Source organism: Juglans regia, chromosome 8, assembly GCF_001411555.2.
Source record: "Juglans regia cultivar Chandler chromosome 8, Walnut 2.0, whole genome shotgun sequence".
NCBI classification, from domain to species: Eukaryota; Viridiplantae; Streptophyta; class Magnoliopsida; order Fagales; family Juglandaceae; genus Juglans; species Juglans regia.
This window is the reverse complement of record NC_049908.1, coordinates 1,317,398-1,336,964: the sequence shown is the minus strand read 5'-3', so window position 1 is coordinate 1,336,964 and position 19,567 is coordinate 1,317,398. Positions and strand designations below refer to the sequence as shown.

The 19,567-nt window shown below is 34.5% G+C and overlaps 1 protein-coding gene across 2 annotated transcripts; it reads left to right on the top strand.

The window, feature by feature from the left end:
- The first annotated feature begins 12,856 nt into the window (after positions 1–12,856).
- Positions 12,857–14,721, top strand: LOC108985135 (TATA-binding protein-associated factor 2N-like). 2 transcript variants are annotated; one of them, XM_018957317.2, is made up of 4 exons: positions 12,857–12,937; positions 13,347–13,762; positions 14,127–14,250; positions 14,389–14,721. In XM_018957317.2, exons 2-3 carry the CDS (start codon positions 13,353–13,355, stop codon positions 14,227–14,229), a joined length of 513 nt encoding a protein of 170 aa, XP_018812862.2. In that variant the 5' UTR covers positions 12,857–12,937; positions 13,347–13,352; the 3' UTR covers positions 14,230–14,250; positions 14,389–14,721. The 2 variants fall into 2 exon arrangements, with proteins under 2 accessions (XP_018812862.2, XP_018812863.1); XM_018957318.1 differs by having other exon boundaries at positions 14,382–14,721.
- The last annotated feature ends 4,846 nt before the right edge of the window (positions 14,722–19,567 follow it).

Below are 19,567 nucleotides of genomic sequence, written 5' to 3'. Positions count from 1 at the left end.
CAAAACACCACCATCATTTTCCAAAATCAAATGCCTCATTTAAAATTCAGAACACCTTTCTGAAAACGGCAACCATGCGAGGCTAACACATGGCTGCCTTGTTACTACTTGTGACATCCGGGTATCATTTCCTCATAAAGCAAAAAGTTATGAATCAATTAACCATTACGTTTGAAATTAATCACCATTACTCGACAAAGTTATCAAATTGCACAGCCAGAATCCTTATGTTCATTGATAATCCTTCATTCAGATGGAAACAACCCAACAAAAGGATGAAAAACGCCATATTTAGAGGTCTGGAACTCTACCACGCAGTTTTCAATGGAACACATCAATGAGATAAAATAAATTACCAGTTTTTCGGGAGATATTCTAATAGAGAAAAGATATTTGCAACTGTGAATTGTACAACTGCCGTGTAATCGCTTTGAAAAAAATGAATAAAATATGAGACCTATATAAAAAAAATTAATTTTTTAATAGTAGACTCTACTATTTTTCAAAACAATTACGCGGCGTTTAAACACTTTATGTATGTACAATTACTCATTCTAAAACTAAAGAGGCAAATTGTAGGAATTGAAGGGATTGGCTTACTTGGACTGGAAGAGAATCTGAGGTGGTGATGATCTATAACCCTAGAAAACTCAACTTCGGATCTTTATGATCTTTCCCCTCACACACACTCTATATAGCTGAAACTAAAAAGAATAAAATTGTGCCAAACTTTGTCAGTTGTTATTATGTTAATCTCATCGTAAAAGATAAAAACTAAAGAGAGACCTAGCCTATAAGGGCGGGCATTTGTCGTAAAGATAAAAACTAAAAAGAGACGTAATCTGCAAGGGCGGGCATTTGTCATAAAAGATAAAAATCAAAGAGAGACGTAACCTATAAGGGCGGGCATTTGAACAACACAGTTCTTCTAAGGGCAACCGGGGATGGGGAACCCCGGAAATCGACTAATTTGTTAATGCCACGTCATATATATTAAAAAAAAAAAACAATAGACGAGTTGCTTCTTTTTCTTGAGTTGATGGCATTATCTTCTCTTCTAATGCACAAAACACCACCATCATTTTCCAAAATCAAATGCCTCATTTAAAATTCAGAACACCTTTCTGAAAACGGCAACCATGTGAGGCTAACGCATGGCTGCCTTGTTATTACTTGTGAAATCCGGGTATCATTTCCTCATAAAGCAAAATGTTATGAATCAATTAACCATTACGTTTGAAATTAATCACCATTACTCGACAAAGTTATCAAATTGCACACCCAGAATCCTTATGTTCATTGATAATCCTTCATTCAGATGGATCCACCCCAACAAAAGGATGAAAAACACCATATTTAGAGGTCTGGAACTCTACCACGCAGTTTTCAATGGAAAACATCAATGAGATAAAAGAAACCAGCTTTCCGGGAGATATTCTAATAGAGAAAAGATATTTGTAACTGTGAATTGTACAACTGCCGTGTAATCGCTTTGAAAAAAGTGAATAAAATATGGGACCTATATGAAAAAAATTAATTTTTTAATAGTAGACTCCACTATTTTTTAAAATGATTACGCAGTGTTTACATACTTTATGTATGTACAATTACTCATTCTAAAAATAAAGAGGCAAATTGTAGGAATTGAAGGGACTGGCTTACTTGGACTGGAAGAGAATCTGAGGTGGTGATGATCTATAACCCTAGAAAACTCAACTTCGGATCTTTATGATCTTTCCCCTCACACACACTCTATATAGCTGAAACTGATAAGAATAAAATTGTGCCAAACTTTTTCAGTTGTTATTATGTTAATCTCATCGTAAAAGATAAAAACTAAAGAGAAACCTAGCCTATAAGGGCGGGCATTTGTCGTAAAAGATAAAAATTAAAGAGAGACGCAACCTGTAAGGGCGGGCATTTGTCGTAAAAGATAAAAATAAAAAAGTGACGTAACCTATAAGGGCGGGCATTTGAACAACACAGTTCTTCTAGGGGCAACCTTGGATGGGGAACCCCGGAAATCGACTAATTTGTTAATGCCACGTCATATATATTAAAAAAAAAACAATAGAAGAGTTGCTTCTTTTTCTTGAGTTGATGGCTTTATCTTCTCTTCTAATGCACAAAACACCACCATCATTTTCCAAAATCAAATGCCTCATTTAAAATTCAGAACACCTTTCTGAAAACGGCAACCATGTGAGGCTAACGCATGGCTGCCTTGTTACCACTTGTGAAATCCGGGTATCATTTCCTCATAAAGCAAAAAGTTATGAATCAATTAACCATTACGTTTGAAATTAATCACCATTACTGGACAAAGTTATCAAATTGCACACCCAGAATCCTTATGTTCATTGATAATCCTTCATTCAGATGGAACCACCCCAACAAAAGGATGAAAAACGCATATTTAGAGGTCTGGAACTCTACCACGCAGTTTTCAATGGAACACATCAATGAGATAAAATAAATTACCAGTTTTCCGGGAGATATTCTAATAGAGAAAATATATTTGTAACTGTGAATTGTACAACTGCCGTGTAATCGTTTTGAAAAAAATGAATAAAATATGAGACTTATATGAAAAAAATTAATTTTTTAATAGTAGACTCTAATATTTTTCAAAACAATTACGCGGCGTTTACACACTTTATGTATGTACAATTACTCATTCTAAAGATAAAGAGGCAAATTGTAGAAATTGAAGGGACTGGCTTACTTGGACTGGAAGAGAATCTGAGGTGGTGATGATCTATAACCCTGAAAAACTCAACTTCGGATCTTTATGATCTTTTCCCTCACACACACTCTATATAGCAGAAACTGAAAAGAATAAAATTGTGCCAAACTTTTTCAGTTGTTATTATGTTAATCTCATCGTAAAAGATAAAAACTAAAGAGAGACCTAGCCTATAAGGACGGGCATTTGTCGTAAAAGATAAAAATCAAAGAGAGACGTAACCTATAAGGACGGACATTTGTCGTAAAAGATAAAAATCAAAGAGAGACGTAACCTATAAGAGCATTAGCATTGGATTGACTATCCTATTCTTCAAATTTTGACTAATATGTAACTTTTTCACTTTTAACTAATCATTCAAAACTTGAAGTCTACATTGAATTAGTCATCACACTCTCTATAATAATAAAATATTATTATTTTTTATTATTTATATTTTTTTATTAATTTTTATTTTATTTTCATAATCTTTAATAACCTCCAACAAATCATATTCATTTTTATTTTCACAATCTAACAATCTATAATATAATAATCTCATATATATATATAGAGTAAAATCTCATATGAATAGAAATATAATATCTATAATATAATAATCTTAAAAAATACTTTTAGATTTGCTATAGTTCTTTTCATATTTGAAAAGAAAAATAGATTTACTGTAGCTTATAGTTTGGATGAAAACAATTTAGCTAATTCAATGTGGAGCAAATATGGATGATATTTGCTAAATTTGAAGATGAAAAGACATTTGGCTAATCCAATGCCAATGCTCTAAGGGCGGGCATTTGAACAACACAGTTCTTATAGGGGCAACCGGGGATGGGGAACCTCGGAAATCGACTAATTTGTTAATGCCACGTCATATATATTAAAAAAAAAAAAACAATAGAAGAGTTGCTTCTTTTTCTTGAGTTGATGGCTTTATCTTCTCTTCTAATGCACAAAACACCACCATCATTTTCCAAAATCAAATGCCTCATTTAAAATTCAGAACACCTTTCTGAAAACGGCAACCATGTGAGGCTAACGCATGGCTGCCTTGTTACTACTTGTGAAATCCGGGTATCATTTCCTTATAAAGCAAAAAGTTATGAATCAATTAACCATTACGTTTGAAATTAATCACTATTACTCGACAAAGTTATCAAATTGCACACCCAAAATCCTTATGTTCATTGATAATCCTTCATTCAGATGGAACCACCCCAACAAAAGGATGAAAAACGCCATATTTAGAGGTCTGGAACTCTACCACGCAGTTTTCAATGGAACACATCAATGAGATAAAATAAATTACCAGTTTTCCAGGAGATATTCTAATAGAGAAAAGATATTTGCAACTGTGAATTGTACAACTGCCGTGTAATCGCTTTGAAAAAAATGAATAAAATATGAGACCTATATGAAAAAAATTAATTTTTTAATAGTAGACTCTACTATTTTTCAAAATAATTACGCGGCGTTTACACACTTTATGTATGTACAATTACTCATTCTAAAAATAAAGAGGCAAATTGTAGGAATTGAAGGGACTGGCTTACTTGGATTGGAAGAGAATCTGAGGTGGTGATGATCTATAACCCTAGAAAACTCAACTTCGGATCTTTATGATCTTTCCCCTCACACACACTCTATATAGCTGAAATTGAAAAGAATAAAATTGTGCCAAACTTTTTCAGTTGTTATTATGTTAATCTCATCATAAAAGATAAAAACTAAAGAGAGACCTAGCCTGTAAGGGCGAGCATTTGTCATAAAAGATAAAAACTAAAGAGAGACATAACCTGTAAGGACGGGCATTTATCGTAAAAGATAAAAGTCAAAAAGAGACGTAACCTATAAGGGCGGGCATTTGAACAACACAGTTTTTCTCGGGGCAACCGGTGATGGGGAACCCAAGAAATCGACTAATTTGTTAAGGGCCACGTCGTATATATTAAAAAAAAAAAAAAAACACGAGATGACGAAACAGAAGCAAAAACGCAGGGTCTTCGTGTGTATTGTTATCTCCAATATTCGCTTAAAAGACCTGGTAAACTAGAAGTTCTCAGTTCTTTTATGGGCTTTTGTTCAATTGATGGATTCCATTTTGCATCAAGAAAGGTTCTGACTTCTTTTGGGTGTCCTTATTTGTGTGTATTTGTTCAACTAATCTTGCTGTTTGATCATTTGTGCAATTTATTAACATCTTTCCATGGATAGGAATCGGAAACTGCTAGAGACGAAGAGCTCTCAAGAGTTGATGAGAACTGCTTCCTTATGTGAGGGAATTAAGATTCAAGAAAAACCCAGATACTCGAACCTTTAATTTTCCCGTTTGAGTGACCAATCAGATCTTGAAATTAGAGCAAGAAAACCAAGTGTGAATGTGAAAGAGACCTAGAAAGTGAGGGAATTAAAGTGGAAAGACAAGCGAGGCTAAGAGTTTACTTACAATCCAAAATTGGAGATCCCAGATGGGTCTTGACAGAGATGAGTTTTGATTTAAGGGGTATTTGTTCCTTGTAGATGTTAATGTAATTTGTATACAGGCAGTGTTTCAGAGCATGTTTCGAGCTCTTGATGTACGGCACCCGTGTTTCAGAGCGAGTTTGCTTGTCCTCTTTTACTCTGGTGGTTTAGCATCAAATGAAACGGTGCACGCAGCATTTTTCTTTGAACAAACACGCGAGGCGGGAATGCAGACTGAAGACTAGACTTGGCGCTGCAGTGCAGACATCTGGGCCGGACCCGAGCAAACGCAAAGTCCAACGGGCCTCGGCCTATTAACCTCTCGCGCGCCATGGAGTCACGTTGCACTTTTTTGGTTGTTCAGGGTGTAGGTTAAGAAAAGTAAAAAATCTTAACAACATTTTAACACTCCACATTCCACATTATTTTTAATTATTATTATTTTTTTTCTTTTATTATATATTTATTATATGAATAATTAATAAAAAATTTGAAATAATTTAAAATGAATAAACTCAAAAAACAAATTTTTAAAATATATTAAAAATTAAAAAAATTAAAAATAATGTGGAGTGTGGAATGTGGTAGAGGTTGTGTAGCAAAGCTCGTAATCTCTGTGTTTATAGCAGTTCTCTTTATTTAAATATAAAATTTAAATCCACTTGAAATAACTAAAGTCACTACTGGATCAGGAAATTACAGGAATTAATTATCATGAAGCTTCTATTTTATATATATATATATATATATATATTTATTTATTTATTTATATCTTTAGGTTTTGGCTGAAAATTTGTGCAGAATCAAAGAGGTGCATGGACATTTGGGGACTCTCATCAGGAGCATGATAAAAAGATATCGGAGGTCTAAAAAGTAAAAGAAAATTAGACAACTTTTTTTTTTTTTTATCATTAATTGTGCTAAGTTCTAACACACAACACAACTCTCTACACCTCACGTGCATGCACTTAACCCAATTAGCACCAACTACGTAAAACATTTCTCATAATTATTTGACGAATAATTCTATTTAAAATCTTTATGCTATACATTATTCACATGATATAATTTGATTTAAAAAATAAATTTTAACATTTAAATTTTATAAATATAGATAATGTATATATTAATGTGATATAAAGGTTTTTAAATAACACTACTCTGATTTGATATGGGGGATAAGATCATCACAAAGAGAAAGACTAGGCCGTGAGTTAATAATTAATAAGAATTTTCAGCAAATGATCGTATTAATACCCATTTTTTATTTATTTATTTTTTTTAAAAAACTAATTAATAGTACCGATATCTACAAGGAACATAAATTATCTTTATTTGGAAAATTTAAACAATATATAAAGTTGATTTATTCAAATTACCAATATATATACATAAATTACCAGGTTGCCACTCAAAGTTGCTAGCTAGTCTGAAGATTCATGCGGCCTTCTAAATTTCTAATGAGTTGGAAATCCTCTTAAACGATAGCTGAAAACTTAACACATGATAATTGATATCAAGTGAAAAAGAATACTTCACATACGCTGATTATAACAAGATTTTACAAACTGATGCGAGTTGATAAGTAGATTATATGATGTATCAGATTAGCTTATAAAATTTATTTTGTAACATCTCTTTAAAAATCAAGTCACTTCTCTTGAGGCCCTACTTTGGATGACTAGTATTTTATTCTTGGTTAAGTAATATATAAGGTCTCGTTTGGATAGTGTATTGAGATGATATAAGTTGAGATGAAAGTTAAAAATTAAATAAAATATTATCTTTTAATATTAATTTTGTTTTAAGATTTGAAAATATATATATTTTGTGTGAAAATTTAAGAAAATTGTAATGATGAGATGAAATTAGATGAAATGAAACACTTCTTATATCTAAACGGAGCCCGTCACTCCCAAGCTGGAGAATGCGTGCCAACAAATTTACATATATAATATACTTTTAAATTATTTTGTACTAAGTTATAGTTTTTTACGTTATATATTTCAGAAAGATTTGTTATTAAGATATGTACGTAGGTTGAATAGTTTATATATCGACCTAAAAGGAAAAGTGTAAGGCATGTAGACATTAGGTATATTGGGGTGGGTCATGGTCATGCATGCATGGAGGCATTTCCCAAAGAGCTAGCTAGAGAATCGGAATCAGTACTTGGGCGACCCCTTCTTTCTTTTTTGCTTTTTCACAGTTTGCTACAGACTTCTTTACCATTTCCCAAGAATAATGGTGGGTACGTGAGATCTTGTAGTTTTTAAACTTCCTATTCTTTTTTTTTTTTTTTCTCTTTTTCACTGATCACTGTCTGTCTTGATATATCGCCTCTCTTCCTTCTCTTGAGAGAGCCGGTGGCAAAAGAAAATGACAGCGAAAAAGCCATAGCAAGGAAGCGATCGAAGAAGAAGAAGAAAAAGAAAAGAAAAATGATATTGGTCAAAATTTTGAAACCTCGAAGAATTCTCGTCCTGCATCATGATCAACTTCGACTCATGTCTTTATCGAAACTCTGCCATTTTCCTATCCTTGATTTTGAACCATATATCTCATCATTCGATTATATATACCCCTTCACCATCAAAATTTGGTCATAAAAAGAGAATTCTTTCTCTTTCACAATGTGTGTGTATATATATATAAAATTCTATGTGCAGTTAATTTTGTGTATTATTTATGCATTCTACTAATATAATTGATTGTGCCATTTTTTTAATATATAGAATAAATATAAATAGAAGTCACTATTAGGAGTATCTATTTTGTATATATGATGTGACGTCATCTAGACTACACATATCTCCAAGTAAGTGTTGAGAATAATCAACTAGAAGCAGCCACTCAGTGAATACAAAATGTGCATTGTTATAGTGGCTTCTCTCTAGTATTACTCATAAAATAATTATTTTGACCAATCACATCAATGAAGTGTACAAAAAATATACAAAAGTAACTGTATGTAAACACACAGAACTCTATATATATATCTCAATCACCAAATTAATGTAAACTGTAAAGTAAAAAATTGATTCTGAAAACCTCATTGAACTTATGGCCACATGCCATGCAACTTTTGCTTTAGCTTCGACTACCTCTAGACACTCGATTCTGACACGTACGCACGAGTGACCTGATTTTAGTTTTTGGCGTTGAAGAGATGTGGCACTTAGTTACCAAGTGGTGGTTGTTTCCAGGATCAGAGAAGAATTAATACTGTACTGTACCACTGATTTATTTCATTATATTTACCAAATGGGTTCTGGCATTAGCAGGAGTAGTAGTCGTGAAGAGGCAATTAATATTTGGAAAATGTAATCAAATATGCCCACCAAATGTACCCACTCATATATATATATATATATTTTTAATGGTTTATAAAGAAGTGAATATTAATAAATTTATATTTTGTTTTATTTTTTTCTTAATAACTAAAGATGTTTAAAAAACGATTAAAGAAAAAGAAAAAAAAAAAAAAAAACTCATTTGTACTAGTCTGCCTATTTAGTGGGCACAATATTTAATTGGTAGGAACCTTAGCATTGACGTCCTATTGAAAATTACTAATTTGGGTTGTCTTTTTGACTAATTAGTAAAATAAAAGGAAAATTCAAAATGGAAAAGTACCTACCATTTTTCCTAGATATTGACTGTTTCCTTGTGGGCTCTTAAAGTATATGATCGGAAGGACACATGAAGTACTCGCCTTGGTCATATATTTTGAGATCATAAGAATATATATATAAATATATAAGGATTTGGGTCCTTCATTCTAATTCTCATGGGTGTACTTTTCTTTTTCCCGTGTGAGGAATAGTCATGTTGTCTGGTAAGAAATAGAGGATTTTGTTGCTCCGATCCTTATCTAACCCTGACTCGACAAGATCAAAGCATGCACTGATCAGACCATGCATATATATAATATACTTTAATTTTTTCCGCAAGTTGACGGATGAGGGTCGTAAATGCATTAATAGTCAAAAGTGTTTTAAAGTGTTGATCAGGAATTAATAATAGATATAAAGGATGTTGGAGGGAGTAGTACGTACTACTATCATGTTGTGCTTTGAGGTTAATTAAAATGTCAATTTAATAGGCTAATTTGCTTTACGTAGGGGCAAGCTGAGACTGAGAGCTTAGCTTGACAAAGTTGAACACGATAAGCTAAATCTATCTTTCAAGGGAACAACAACACTTTACTCCGGCATCAAACTAACACTATTTTGTTGTGAAATACTATGTAAAGCACACACACCAATGATGACAAATAAAGTAAAAGCAATACAATCAAGAACAAGTAATCACACACGACACAATATTTACGTGGTTCGGCAAATTGCCTACGTCCATGGGAGCTGCAGAGGATTTTTATTTCTTGAGGAATCACAATACAATAGTGTAGGACGGCTAATATTCACTCTGATACAGTACAAGTCAAAATCATAAACAATTTATATGTTATGCGGCGGAAACCCTAAACTCAGCAGAATTAGTGATGTTCGCTCGAGCGGTGTGTCGAACCCGCATCGAGCGAACCTATTTCCCTCAATCGCTCGAGCCATGTGTCGAGTGACTCTTCAAGCGAAACTCTCTGACTTCCCTCCGCTCGAGCTGAGTGTCGAGCGGTTATCGAGCAAAGCTCTCTGACTTGCTTTTGCTCAAGTTGTCTGTCGAGCTCTCTTCGAGCGAAGCTCTCTGACTTGTATTCGCTCGAGCGGCTAGACGCTCAGCTCGAGCGGCGTGAACCAGACTCCAAATACTCAACAATTCTCCCACTTGGAAACTGGTACACCCACATTGTCGCCCTCTGCCTCAAATATGATATCCTCTACCTCTGCAACTCATAGCTCCTGTCTTCATGCTAGAAGACCAACTGAAGTCAAGCCCGACTTCAGTCTTCCACATACATCGCCCTTAGAGCGACTCACAACTCTCACTGCACTAGGAGTATCCGGTCTCGAACCAATCTTGGCAACCTTAGCCAACTTTCCCAGACTTTCATGAGGAACAATAAAGCTGACTCCCTTTGGCTTCCTCACATGTTTTGCGTGATCAAACCTGCCTTTTTGCACTCTTGTATTTCCCTGCACATCACTGGATCCTGATGTCAAATACAAAGAATTAGATCTTTTACCATGCGCTAGGACCAGCGCACCCTTAGTGATCTTCCAAGCTCCTCCAGAGAATGCTACTGCAAAACCGCAGTCATCAAGCTGTCCCACAGAGATTAGGTTTTTCTTTAGATTTGGAACATGTCTGGCTTGCTGTAAAGTCCACACGCTCCTGTTTGGAAGTGTGATGTGCACATCACCCACTCCCACTACATCCAATGCCTCTTCATCAGCCGTATACATTTTTCCAAAATACTAGCAACATAATTTTGCATGATTTCTCGATGTGAAGTGTTATGGAACGAAAACCCTGAATCCAACACCCAATCATCAATCGGACTGTGCACTGTAAGAAGTAAGGCATCATGAATTTCTTCTGCCACTACATTCACAGCATCATTATCAAAACTTTCTTGATTCCTGCAGTTTCTCTTGATGTGGCCCGGCTTGCCACAACTCCAGCACGTGATCTGCTACCCAGATCTCATCTTGCTATTTCCCCTGCTCTTGGAGCTTGACCTGCCATGTCATCTGCCTCTATTGTCAACAATCAGGGCAGATCCTAAACCCGAGGACTCACCCAAGTCTCTCCTACATACCTCTTCAGCAAGCACTATGTCACGTATGTCATCGTAATTCAGTTTTGCCTTACCGGCAGAACTACTCACAGCCATCCTCATGGACTCCCAACTATTTGGCAACGATGCCAACAGAATCAATGCTCTGATCTCATCATCAAACTCAATCTCTACAGAAGATAGTTGATTTGTGATCGTATTGAATTCATTCAAGTGTTGGGTTACAGACATACCTTCAGACATCTTCAGATTGAACAATTTCTTCATCAAGTGCACCTTATTATTCGCATATAGCTTTTCATACATACCTGACAAAGTCGCCATGAGATCTACCGTAGTTCTCTCCTTACTGACATTGTGTGCCACTGTTCTGGACAAGGTCAGCCGAACAAGACCTAGAACCTGTCGATCTAACAGGGTCCACTCAACATCATCCATGCTCTCCGACTTCTTTCCCAACAATGGAAGGTGAAGCATCTTCCCATAGAGATAATTCTCAATCTGCATCTTCCAGTACCCAAAATCAATGTCGTCAAACTTCTCGATCTCTGGTGCGTTCACTTTATCTCCAAGCATCATTCTCTTTCAGATCCAATCTTGGCTCTTGATACCAGTTGTTGTGAAATACTATGCAAAGCATACACATCAACGATGACAAATAAAGTAAAAGCAACATAATCAAGAACAAGCAATCACACACGACACAATATTTACGTGGTTCGGCAAATTGCCTACGTCCACGGAAGCTGCAGAGGATTTTTATTTCTTGATGAATCACAATACAATAGTGTAGGACGACTACTGTTCACTTTGATACAGTACAAGTCAAAATTATAAACAATTTATATGTTATGCGGTGGAAACCCTAAACTCAGCAGAATTAGTGATGTTCGCTCGAGCAGCGTGTCAAATCCGTATCGAGCGAACCTGTTTCCCGCAATCGCTCGAGCCATGTGTCGAGCGACTCCTCAAGAAAAGTTCTCTGACTTCCCTCCGCTCGAGCTGAGTGTCGAGCGGTTATTGAGCGAAGCTCTCTAACTTGCTTTTGCTCGAGCGGTCTGTCGAGCTCTCTTCGAGCGAAGCTCTCTGACTTGTATTCGCTCGAGCGGCGTGAACCAGACTCTAAATACTCAACATATTTTTGTAATTTGACCACCAAAATATCAATGTTGTCACTAATTAGCCTCCAAATTAATTTAAAAACATGAGCTGCAATTAATTTACCTATAATTCGATCATTAATATAATTAATTGACCATTAAGATGTACGGAAAATTAAAGTGACAATTTGGTACTGGTCATAATATTGTACATTAAGAAGTGTTAGTTTGATTTCCATTTCCTTAATTTATAAGTAAGAAACATGTGCATGTATGAACTTTTTCTTGAAACATTAATACGAGGATGCCAGTGATCTTCGTACCATTGTCATGAAATATGGCTGATCTTAATATAACCTGGGGAAGAAACAATGTTTAAGATCAAACTTCCAAGGATGCGGTTTGACATTTCCTAAACAATTAGGAAGAACTGGTCTTCATTCAATATATGGAACTTCATTAATAATGTAAGATTTTGGGGAGCTAGTTGTACGTTCATGCAGTTTATAATTATTACGGCCACCAGCTCCAAAAATTCTAAAAGATGGCGCTGTACTGATCAGATCGAGCTAGCTAGCTTTGATTAACAAACTTTAGTATTAATATTATTATTACTTCTTTTGCTTTAATTTGGTTTTGGAATCCCAATTTCGAATTTTCTTTCTTTAATTAATTATCTCTTTTCCTAAGTTTAGTGTTTTGTGATTCCATTGTTCAAGGAAGCAAAGTGAAGCGAATATATATGAAAAAGAACAACCTAACCCTCCACTGGCTACCTCAATCTGCACGGTTCCCGATGTCCTGGGGAAGTATATAAAGCCACTCCAACCCCCACACCACAATCATAAATTCCAGCTCAGACAGTAGTACTACTGATCTATCTAGCTAATAATTTGTTCAATTTCAACCATCTTATATATCTGTCTTCTGAATTAGGTAAGTGAGTCCAGCTAGCTTAGATTACCATGATGCATGCATATATATTCGTGTTTCTGATAATACTACATCCTAGCTAGCCAGGCTGTTGATTATTTTCGACTCTCATAGCTAGCTAGGTTGATTGTATGACGTTCGTGGGTTCGTTTCAAGCTCATGAATGTTATTTATAGCTCTTTTTTTTCTTTTTTACTGTGCCTTGAGTTCCTAGCTAGATTTAATTTTTAATAGTGCATATCACTGTTCACGAGTTACTATCCACGAATAACGGCTAGACTTCAATAATACAGTGTAATTAAGTGCTTGCTAGTTTGGCTGATCAAATCATAGAAGAAGTTGGCTAGTGTATGATCTTTCTGTATCATGAAATATTAATGGACTAATGAAGTTTTATCTCTTCGAATTAAAGGGGAAAATGAGTAGGCCAGGAGATTGGAATTGTAGATCATGCAACCATCTCAACTTTCAAAGGAGGGACTCGTGCCAACGATGTGGAGAGCCAAGACCAGCCGAGAGAGGTGACTATGGAAGCTTTGGAGGAAGATCATCAGGTGGCTCATCATCATTTGGGTTCAATATTACAGGTCCAGATGTCCGCCCTGGTGATTGGTATTGCACCATTGGGAACTGTGGGACCCATAACTTTGCTAGCCGCTCAAGCTGCTTCAAGTGCGGTGCCTCCAAGGATGAATCTTCTGGTGGGGGATATCATGATCAGGGTGACAAACCAGCTAGAATGAGAGGTTTTGGGGGGTTTGGCAGTGGCAGCAGTACTGGCAGCTCCAGCCGCTCTGGCTGGAAATCTGGTGATTGGATTTGCTCTAGGTGAGTTCAATTGGCATATTCCATGCATGCATCATCAGTCATATTAATTAAAAGGTTGCTTTAATTTAATTTTATTTTTTAAGGATAAGGGATATCAGATGTATTTTAACTGATTCTTTTCTAGTACTTTAATTTCTTTATCGGGTAAATTTATTACTAGCTAGTACACCCAAGCTGGAGACTTGAACCTTTTTGTCAAAAAAAGGAGACTTGAACGTCTCCCAATTATATCACACCCTTTAATTATTTATGATATCTATATACACATTGACATGTCTGTGCGTGTGTGTGTTTAATTGGGTGAATCTAAAATAGTTTTTATATATATATAATTTGTGAGTGAAGATTTGAAATAATTAAATAGGATGGGGTGCAACGAGCACAATTTCGCGAACAGGATGGAATGTTTCCGATGCAATGCACCGAGGGACTCGAGCGCCGGCGGCAGGTCTCCATATTCATCCTAGACGATGTCCCTCCCTTTTTGGGTAAGATTTATCGATTTGGCTTCTTTCATATATATCGATCGACCCAGATTTTAGACATTAATTAATGCATGCATGGCAGCTAATTCTTAATTCCGGCCTGGATACTAATTTTCATGACTTTTATTTATTAGTTTACAGTTATGGTGTTGTTGGAGGAGATTAATCAAGATATCGCGGATCATGATCATCATCCCTACGTGCGTACGATCGATCGATAGAGATATCGGCTCATTTTGGCCTACGTACGGCCTCTATTATTTTTTGTTTTGTGTACTTTTTTTTTTTTTTTTCTTTTCATATTTATGATCTCCTTGATCTAGCTACCAGTACTGGGTAGCTAGGTAGCTCTTGAAGAATCAGGTAGCTAGGGTTAATGCAGAGTTACATGATGATGATCATTCAGCGTTCTGTCATGAACTTAATTAATTATTTTCTTATATTAATTTAGCATAGTATAAAAGGTATGTAGTTCTGGTGCTGTATCATATATTTATAATTAATCCATGTGTCTGCGCGTCCTTGTGTTTCAAAGCTTGCCTCAATCCTCCATATAGCTAGCTAGTTATAATTTCCAGAGCATGATCTCTCGCTTTTTACTCGTGGAGCTGGTCCATGGAATTAATATGGAATATTTGATTTTTAATGGGGGGAAAAAGCAATAATGCTCACATGATGATATATAAAGAAATAAATTAAAGGACTGTTCGTGGACCACATTAGAATCCTTTGCAGGTCATATACAATCCCAGATTATTAGAAGAGAATCAGATCAATTTAGGGGTGTTTATTTGGGTTCCGACCCGGAAATCCAAATATACTCAGACCGGAATCCGAATTCCAAACCCGTGCCGGAACCCGTATGAATCTGGTTTTTAAAATCCAAAAATTCGGGTTCCGGATTGTACCCGTTAGTATTATTATTATATATATTTTTTCATGTAAAGCATTTAGAAGCATTTTTATTTTATTTTATAAAAGCCTATAATTAAAATGTTGAAAACCATAATTCTTCTTATACTTATTAACAAAAATTTTTAAAAAGTGTTGAAAATCATAATTTTTTATAAAAGCATGATATTTTATCAAAACAATTTCTAAGTCATCATTAAAAAGCATAATACTAACATTTTTCAAAATAATAAAAATATATAAAAATGAAAAACTAAAATGCATGCAATCTACTACATATTACACTATTTTATTATTTACACATTACATTATATTGCAAAATACAAAACTACAAGATACGAATTACAAAATAATTCCAGCAAGTAGAATTTCAAGTGATCTGACAGAGAGATCCTACACATTCTGTAAGCAAAAACGAAGAAGCTAATGTTAGCTGAAAAACAGTGACAAATCATGGAAGAGAAAATGTCACAATTCAGTCTCATGACACCGACAACCCCACCTGTTTTTAAACTTCAGTGAATCATGAAAAAATTCAAAATTTTATAAATAATACATTACATTAACTTATATTAGTCAAATACTATATTTCAATGCAATAGAGTTAGGATTGAGTTGATACTTGAGAAAATCAAGTAATTTCTGCTGCAAGCGTGTCAGTGTTTCCTCTTCAATATTCACATATGCCAAAAGCTTAGGCAACTTAACTGCAAACACTAAAACAATATCACCATTAGCAAAAGCCTAAAAGACAGATAAATTAAAAATAAAATTTTGCGTCCAAACAACATTAAGACAAATAAACTCTTATAAATGATGATATGGGCAAGTGTATGGAGGTTATGAGATTCTTTGGTGCATAAATGCAAAGAGAAAATTGTGATTCCATTTTAGAAACAACTTGCTTGCAGGCTTAATAGGAATTTGTGTATGTCATGTAGTCCAAGAATTACCAACACCAGAAAATATAGAAATTGACTCGAGAGATCAAAAGAATAGAAGCTCAAGGAGAGAGTAATGCTCTAAGCATGCCACATCAGTTTCATCAAACTAAAGGCATTCTGACATATTGGTCGCATGAAAAAACGTCCTTACAAATGATCCAATGCCTATTCAAAAGTATCAGTACTTATTATAGACAAACATACCAAAGAGCCGTAAAAGATGCTCAGCACCATATATGGTTGATGGAGAGACATTATCCACAACTGCTTCATGATATTGTTTACTAGCAAAATAACAAAAAAATCCAGATCTATCAAACTTACAGCATATACTTTTATATCCATGTTTAACAACAACAAAAAAAAAAAAAATCTAGATCTTACCTGAACAAAAGCTACCAAGCCGTAGCATTTCATCGTCGACATTCCAAGGTAATAAAACAAACCCACATTGGAATAAAACGGATCCAAATTGCAGAGAACAAACCTTGGGTCTTGAGGATGAGGCGAGTCGGCAACGACGATGATGGGGTCACGAGGATGACGAGGTTTCTTCGATCGACAATGAGGGGGAAGGCTAGGGTTTCTTCATCGGCACTGAGGGAGGGAGGCTAGGGTTTCTTCGGATTGAGTGTGAGAGAGAGAGAGAGAGAGAGAGAGAGAGAGAGAGAGTACCAGAAAAACGAGCGATGGCAGCTTCTGCCAACGTGAGAGACAACCAGAGAGTAGAGAGAGAGAGGGAGAAAGGGAGAGGTGAGTCGGGGCCGGGGAATCACACGGGATTCTATTTAAAAAGACTTGGATACCGGGTTTAAACTCGATACCCGGGTCCCAATCCGTACCTGGCCGGAAAAAAATTCAGCCTAGATGAATAGTGCTATAGATCATGCATACATTCAAATAATAAATATTTAAAAAAAAAAACATCACGTGCCAGGTTTAATGCTATTCAAACTCCATGATCTTCATTTATTTTCGCTTTAATTACTTCGATCGATCTCTTCATCTAAAAATATGAGTCATCATGTACAACATATTGCAGTAAGGACAAACAATATATATATATATATATATATATATACACACACGTACGTACTTGAGGTAATCTTATATTAAAAAAATGACCTAATTAATGATATTAATGAAGTGTATAAAAAATATATAAAAATTTGAAAAAAAAAATAATATTTAGAACACAATTTTTTTACGCAATCCATCGATGGTTATTTTAATAAAATAATAATATTTTATAAAAATATACTATTATGTAAAAAGTTATTAAAAAATGATTTTGTGTGTCATTATTAAAACGGAAAATAATAAACACACACTCGTTAATAAAGTAATCTTGCTCATTAAAGCGAAGATAAATTAAAAGAAAGAGAGGATCATGAACTGTCACGATCGAACTCACATTAATTATATATCACCTTCGTTGAGGAATCTAGCTAGCTAGCTAGCTAGCTAGCGGTTTGTTTAACTTTGACTGACTTGAATGAACTTTCAACTAAGAAGATATATATTGTTGAACATATTTTAAAAGTCATGATCAGATGCACATTGGATTCCATTTCAAAGGCCTTTTAACCCCCCCAAAAAAAAAAAAAAAAAAAAAACAACCCTTTAATGTGTTCCCTCATTGACATTCAAGTAATTTGATTGGTCAAAAAGTAACCACACATGATCCATTAGTTGTCTGCTACTACACTCCATTATTTAGCTTTTAGCAAAGAATCTTTGTCTTTCCACTTTAAGCTTATAACCTTATGTTACTTCATTTAATTGCTTTGTTGGTGTTAGTGAAGGTCGCATGCATGCAAGTACGCCTCTTCTTCAATCACATCGATCACGTGCATGGGTGAGGTTTTTCATGATTCATTTTCAGTAAAAAAAAATAATCTAGTTATAAATATATTATATAAAAATAATCTCATAAATTAATATAATTTAACAGATCAAATGAAATTACGTTAATTTATAAAATTATTTTTATATGATTTCTTTGTAGATTCAACAGTACTCTTTCGATAAATATTATAGCTTCCATTCGTTTCTTAGAGTTTACACATTTTCTTTAACAAATACTTTTGTATATACTTGCAAACTAATTTCAAAGAAAACAACCGATTTTTCAGGATTATTTGGGTTCATGAAATTCTTTTGGAGTTTACGAATCCAACAAATCATGATTATTGGTTATATTTTTTTTTTTGAGAAATAATAGTTATAGTCGTGAGTTTTCAAACATCATACAATCATTTTAAAAAAAATAAATATAAAATTTGTTTAAAAAAATTAATTTTTTAATAATAAAATTAATTTTTTTTAAAATGACTTTAGAAAACTCATACATCTTACAACTGTATATTACTCTCATTTTTTTTTGGTGCATGATCTCAATCTAATAGAGACAAGACATATGACAGAGTCTTGATGATTAAAGAACAAAATGAACATCTTTAATGATGATTTTAGATGTCAGTCGGGCCCCAAAGGTAAACAAAAACAGACAATTCAATGGACTAAGTACGAGTACGAGAGTTGAAAAATAATCAACACTGTGATAGTCAATGGTAGCAAAAACAAGGCCACTTTTTATCCAACTCAAGGCACCAAAAAAAGGACTTAAAAGCTTTTTTTAAAGTACTTTTCCCTTTTCTTTCTTTATAAAGTGGGGCATTTTTTATTTTTTTTATTTTTCACTTTCCAAGTTTTTCCCTATTCTTTCCTGGTCGAACCAAACACGCATCTTTAAAGCATCCTTTGTGCATGCACCAAGGGTTTGATGAAAGGTAGCCACAAGTAACGTGAAAAAAGGAGATATTAAAAAAAAAAGAAAAAAATAGATAGATAGAGCTTGAGAGATAAGGTTTTTACAGAAGAGTTTTGTTATTCATTATCTCACACACCACACACTATATTTATTTTTATTTTTTTCTGATTTTTTTCTTTCTAAATTAATTGAATTTTTCTACTTATTATTCATACTTCACATATTTAGTAAGAAAAATAAATAAAAATTAATATATAATATATAATATAAAAATAATGAGTAGAATTTTTATTTCGAAAGCCTCTTGATAATAGATGCGGAAAGGAGCTGTCTTGGATCAGTGGGGTTTTGCAAAGGAGCGATATGGAACTTTCTCTATGGGCTTTTAATCCATGTAGTCCTCCTTATGCTCCGTCTTAGTAACCAAGTTTATTTGAATGGAACACTTGGGCTGTTGGGCTTTACTTTTTTTTTTTTTTTTTTTCCTACATGGCTCGACTTGTTAAGTAGGAGTACTCCATAAAATATAAATATGCATGCAGCCAATATCGTCGCCGACAGACATCAATAAAATGCAAATAGCCACCAACATGACCATCTCTGTTTCGTCGAACTGCGAAAGGCTCAAGGGAACCATCACTTCAATTAAAAGAAGCTAATGGAACCAGACAGCATTGGCAAGAATCACCCT